The sequence below is a fragment of the Juglans regia genome, chromosome 7 (assembly GCF_001411555.2).
Source record: "Juglans regia cultivar Chandler chromosome 7, Walnut 2.0, whole genome shotgun sequence".
Classification (NCBI taxonomy): domain Eukaryota; kingdom Viridiplantae; phylum Streptophyta; class Magnoliopsida; order Fagales; family Juglandaceae; genus Juglans; species Juglans regia.
In genome coordinates, this window is record NC_049907.1 from 48745381 (window position 1) to 48752036 (window position 6656).

Sequence of the window (6656 nt, forward strand, 5' to 3'; positions counted from 1 at the left end):
CTCCAAGAGATTATGCAACGCTAAGGGTACAAATCAGTCAGTCCGATCCGGTTCGGAGATGGACCAAACATTTTCGGTCCATTATTTTCCTGGACTGGAAGCTATCGGTCCGGTCCTTCAGTCTGGCCTAATTATTTTTTTATTTTTTTAAATCAATTAATAAAAAATTTTTATTTAAAATATTAAATTAAAATTAAATGTATTAATGTAGATTATGTAACTAACTAAATAAAAAAATATTTTATATGGATAATAAATTATATGAAAATTACATTATTAATTTATATAATTACTATATTATTAGTTAATTGATATTATATATTAGTTAATTGATAGATTAACAAGTGTTAATAATATATTTAAAATTTTATATTGTTAATGGTGATAGATTAAATGAAAATTATATAATAAATTGTACAATTATTATATAAATAATATATATAAAATATATATTTTATTTTTATTTTTCATTTGGTCCGGTCTGGTCTGTGGTGGAAAAGCGTTGGGTTGGGACTGGACCAAAACTTTTCGATCCTCTAAAACATGGATCGAGACCAACCGGTCTCAATCTTGGTTCGATCCGGTCAGGACCGACCATTTATCACCCCTAGCGCTAGCACATTTAACGAATGTAAATATCTAAATATCATTTCTCTATTTGGTTTTAAATTGGAAAAAATGATATTTCCACATGTTTTTTTAAAGAATAAATATAGAGCTATTTTAGACCATCACCCAAAAAAAAAAATTGACAAATATTCTTAATAAAAATATTTTTATGCAAAAAACCTATAAAAATAGTTTGAGGAGTGATTGTCAAAAATCATAGTTTAAAAAATTGGAGAAATTCTATTTGCAGTCTTCACTTGGAGATTATATGTGCAGACATTTTATTAAATGAGAAAAAATATCATTTTAGGATGGATATTTTTGTAATTTTAAAAAATTTTAAACATAAAATTGCCTAGGCTTGCATTGCAATCCTCAAATGAAGACTGTATGTAGCATTGCTCTTAAAAGTGATTACGATGGTAGTTTGACAAGGTTTTGTGCATTTTTTCCCCTAATTTAAAATTATCTAAAAGAACCGAGTATAAGTGGGAAAATGGTTACCCATTTAACATTTTCAACCAACTGGATAATATTCATTTAAAGTGAAAGGAGAAAGATCCTTATTGTTGTTGTGAGTACATTGTAGTCACAATAATCCTTGCAAAAATTTACGTTTATAATTTTCACTGTAACAAACACTATAAAATCACATGGTACGGCAACATTGACTTTAGTTCGAAGTATACATGAATATGAAACTCAACATACATTCTTGATTACCATATACAAATAAAAATAAATTTTGATGAAGCAAGTCTGATAGCGTTAAGGGTGTACCTCGTTTTTCCAGTTTCTCTTACAAAACCCGAGTATGGTTTGAAAATTTTCTGAAAATGTTGATGTATGCTGCCCCTTGCAATGCTGGTCGGATTTTTAAAAGAGGTATTTTTTATGATCTGGGGGCGAACTGTCTGATAAACAACCAACCCATTTTTGACACCCGATACACGCCATCTTTGATGTTGATACATAGCCCGCAAACATATCTCTTTGTGCACAAAGACCCAGCCAGTCGCTAAAATGATGATGAGTACATTTGAATACATTTTGGAAAAGTTTTCCTGCACAACCTTCTGAAACATATCTAGGAATTATACTTTCTCCATGCCAACAACGCACCAAAAGACCACAAGAACACACTTTGAATTTTATTCTTCGACAACCACTTCAACTTGATGAAGGAGCTCTAAAATATTTCCAGCTTTTCTCTTGGCCCTGTCAGTACCATTCTCTGACAGTTGCTTCAATGCCTCTTCTGCACCATGCTCCCTGGCTAGTTTCAACTGCTGCGAATCACCCGTGCACAGAGACCACAATACTGCTGCGGCATTCTCCCGATTGCGTGGGGAACCAGTTCTTATAAACTCCACCAAGACAGGGATTGGCTCACCTTGACCAATGGCTGTCTTCCCTTCAGTATGGCTTGCAAGAATCGCAAGGATTGCTAGTGCTTCGTCGACCATCCCACTTCCAGCATCCTTCAGCAATCTCATCAGTGGGGCCACAATACCGGCCTTCACAGCTCTTGACTTGTTCCCCTGATAGATTGAAAGATTGAAAATAGCAGTGGCAGCATCCTTCTTCCCTCTTGGAGTCCCCTCACATAGCAACGTTATAAGAGCTGGGATAGCCCCTGCTGCTCCTATTTTGACCTTGTACTCATCTACTACAGATAAACTGAAAAGTGTTGCAGCTGCATTTTCCCTAGCTTCCATGCTTCCATTTTTTAACACCTCTACTATATCAGGAATGGCTCCTGCATTTACAATAGTTCCCTTGTTACTGTCATTGATGGAAAGGTTGAGAAGTGCTGTAACAGCATGCTCCTGTGTTCGGGGATCCGAAGAGGACACTAGGTCTGCAAGAAGTGGTATGGCTCCTGCTTCAGCAATACATACTCTATTATCTGCATTCCTCTTTGCAAGCAACCTGAACTCACCAGCAGCTGCTCTTTTCTGTTCCGGGTTCCCAGTTGCCAGTTTTTCCAATAATTCATTGACAGCAGCACGATCACAGTCTGAAACTTTGCATCCGGATTTCTTGCTTTTACAATTTGCTTGCTTTTTTGGAAGCTCAACGCCATTACTCTCACACCATAAAGCAATCAGACTTTTCAAAACGTAGTTAGGAGTTAGGGCTGTGTGCAACAGTGTCTGCTGTGTCTTGGGACAGGTTTTATGTCCTGCATCAAGCCATTTCTGAATGCTGGACCTTTCATAAGTCTGCAAAAGAAACATAAAGACAAAAAAAAGACATTAATAATCGATATTGAAATAGATGAGTAGTTGTAAACTCAAACTGGGTATGCAGCTGCCAGGTAATACCTGTCCAGTAGCGACAATCACGGGATCTTTCATCAGCTCAAGAGATATTGGACATCTGAAATCATCTGGGATAACAGGAGATCTGTGCTTAATCAATTTCATTTCACCCTCAGCGGTGTCGACTTGCGGATTTGCCATCTGTACCCAGTCTTTTATCTTCTTAAACAATGATGACATTTCTTCAAAGCTGTCTCTTGGTTCTATATCACTCGAGATAACCAATTCATGGAATGCAAGTGACTCTTTCTTTACATCATTGATAGTCTTGAGATACAGCTTTTCAGAAAGTCTTTTGATTATTGCCGGGTCCAGGTCTTTTTCTTTCTGTGCTATGGCTAAATCCATGTCCAATTGAAAATCAAGGGAGTCCATTTTTCCTTTGGCTCTTTTGAATTGAGCATGTACTAGTTCAATCTGAAAGAAATCAAACATGTCCTACCTACTGTTAAAACTTTCCAAATCTGCTGTTCCATGGTTTGATACTAAATGTTACTTTCCTTAAGAAGTCAGGAATGATAAATATTTTGGATACCATTTAGTACAAGTACTCTCTCTCTCCCTTGACACTTTAATTATAAGAGTAGGACGCTGTGGGACTATACACTGTTATTTAGCACAAGAATGTATGCATTTAATTCTCTCCATGATAAGCTGGGTTGTAAAAGTACCTGTTCGCGGACCTCCTCGGATATATTAAGGTTATCATAATGAATCTCGTTCAATGCTGCTTCAATTTGTTCCGTTACATGGTGGAACTTCTGTGCAATCTTTTCCCTTTGCAGAGCCTGTGACAAGCATGACATTGCGTACCTCAAATCAATGATTGAATTCGTTTGAGAAACAAGAATATTAATGAGCTAGATCACAATAAATGACTAACAATGCCGATGCCATTCGTTTCAAGTACAGAGGCAACCATAGACACCATGCATTTTCATCGATACTTAGAACTTATTCGACATGTATGCTCTTAGAATGCACACATGAACGCATTTTTCTCAAATAAGAAAAACTTCGGATTTGCGAAATTAATCTCCCAACATGTACAATAAATACATACATACATACAAACATGTATGTCTATTGACAAAGAATTTGAATCCTGGATATGAAGATGATTCTTTTGAGGTTGCCGAATGGAAAAGCGAATTTAAAATTTCCCTTCTTATCTTAGCAAACGAAAACAAAGAGAAACACAATCGGTTCAGTATCCGTCCTTTCTCCTTCGCTTTCACCCGTTTTCTAAGTGGCCAAACGGAAAGTAATTAAGTGCTAGGGATACCTGATAGAGCTTGCTCCCTCCGTTCACCGAACGGAGAAGCTCTTTAGCTGAATCCAGAGCCAGTCGCAGGAGTTCTAAGGCCTTGACCTCATCTTCGCAGAGCTCTTCCTCGCTGTCCCTCAATTCCTCGAAGAGAGGACTCAGGAGCTTGACTCTCCGAACCAGGTTCCCGTGCATCTTCTTGCAGACGTTTCGGCACTCGGGCAACTCCGAGATCGCTTTAACGGAGTCGGCGAGACGAATCAGAACCGAGTCATCCGGATCCTCGGTCGGCCCCATAAGAAGGAAACGAGGGAAATAACTCCTAGAACTTGAGAATTAGATTGAATGTAGGAAGAGAATGGGATTGGCTGATACAAAAAAATAGAGAGACGGAGATCGAGATTGGTTGGGAAATGGTGGGGATTGGAAATTCAGAACCGCCTATAGATTTTGCAGAGGAAGATGGGGTGTTGTCTGTGAGATATAAAGGGAGGGAGGAGAAATAAAACATCAAAGAGATATGTAATTGAAGTTAATAATATTTTTTAGAATAATGAAGTTAATAATATTTTTTAGAAATAAAAGTTTGGAATAATGAGAGAGAGAGAGATGGTCACTCAAATCTTTGTTTAGGTTTGGTTTGGTTATTAAATATCTCTCAACTCATCATTATAATTTTTTAAAATCTCAACATAAAATATAATAAATAATTTATTTTTTTTAAATTTTAAAATAATAATAATATTAAAAAATAATATTCTAATAATATTTTATCATCTCAACTCAACTCACTTCAACATCTAAACGCAACCTGATGTTGCTGCTTACTGTTTTGGCCAGGTTGCCTGAGGGAATTATCTCATTGTGACAAAATTATCCTTTGCTTACACGTGTCCTTTTTTGTTTTTTTATTTTAAATTTTGTTATATTAAATCATATCTATGTATATATAAATAATAAATAGGTTTTTTTTTTAAAAAAAAAATTTGGAGGAGGAGGTTTTAAATTTCAGACCTCCATTTTCAAAATTAAAAATTATGTCAATCAAATTACAAGTCTTTTAGCATAAATAGGTCATTTCTTAATGCTACCATTATGTATGTATTTTGTTATTGGTCTTGGTAATTTTTTTAATCAAATTCTCTATTTCTTTCTTTAAATAATCAAGCATTAGCATGTATCAAGCTTTCGGGAACGAAGGGTATTTCCGACCTTAGGAGAAAACCAATCATATGGACCAGGCAACTTTGCGCGTTATCATCAACGCGTTTATTTCCTTACGGCGCAGAATTGTCAATTGGACGGTCGGGATCCTTCCGAGAACCAACTCGAAAGCCTTTGGTCCCGCTCGATTTGCTCTGATATCGGATTGAAATATTCTCCATAGGTTGAGCCATTCCTGGTCGGATATTGATTTCAAATCAAAGATTCATTCACATGTACCATTTAATACTAAATTTAATTAAGCTGCCATTTGAATAATTTTTTTTTATTTTTATATAAAATATTATAAATAATTTAATTTTTTTAAATTTTTAAATAATAATATTATTATAATAATATTTTATTTAACTTTAACTTTCATATCAACTCATCTCATCTCAATTCAATATACATACGGCACCTAATATTTTTTCAAACTTATTTTAAAATAAGAGTTAATGTTATTTACAAATTTAGTTAGTAAAAGATAAATTATTTATTACGAGACTCGTTACATTCATAAAATATCAATACTTTTTTTTATGTAAATGTTCGTAAATATATTTATATTCATAAAATAATAAAAATTATTATTTGTATCTTAAATTTTATTATTTTCGATCTACGTCATTTATAAGTGACTGTTTACTGAGAAATCCGCATATACCTTTCTAAAAAAACAGAAAGAAAGGACAGGCAACCGGGTCAGATGGGACAGATAGAAGCCATCAAGTTGCTGACATGTCCGGTTGGGTTTGGTCAACAGCGTGTTTAAAATGGCGCCCACAGCACTTGACAAAACACAACGAGAATATTGACTTTGCCATGTAGACAAAAGCGAATGGACGAAATTAAAAGCTAAGGCTTTTGTTCTACGTAAGTTTAATTGGTAGTCTCTTTGTCTGCTTTCTGCACAATAAAAAAAGAATTTCGTTCTGATTTTCCATCGTTATTTTCTGTATTATACAGTGTTCAATTTATATCCAAATGAGTGTGGAATATTCTGTATAAGAGCATTTCTATTGGCTTCCCTAAAATCACTTTTTTCTTATAATTTGAGAAATATTTTAGAGAATACTCTAAAAACCTTCCTACATCCGGATCCCTATTTTAGGAAAAAGATTTAGGAAATGAATAATGATTCCCTATATTTGGGGAACCACTATTCATTCCCTAAATCACTTTTATCAATATTTTATTCATTTCAATTAAATTAATTCTTTTTCCAATCATTTACATTTTCTTTTATACTC

At 34.7% G+C, this 6656-nt stretch overlaps 1 protein-coding gene across 1 annotated transcript; it reads right to left on the reverse strand.

Annotated features, from left to right (window-relative positions):
- Positions 1-1210: 1210 nt before the first annotated feature.
- LOC108992763 (U-box domain-containing protein 14) lies at positions 1211-4734 on the reverse strand. Its single transcript, XM_018967402.2, has 4 exons — positions 4219-4734; positions 3605-3721; positions 2937-3350; positions 1211-2834 (listed from the first exon to the last, which is right to left on the reverse strand). The coding sequence occupies exons 1-4, from the start codon at positions 4495-4497 to the stop codon at positions 1761-1763; spliced, it is 1884 nt and encodes a 627-aa protein (XP_018822947.1). The 5' UTR covers positions 4498-4734; the 3' UTR covers positions 1211-1760.
- Positions 4735-6656: the final 1922 nt, after the last annotated feature.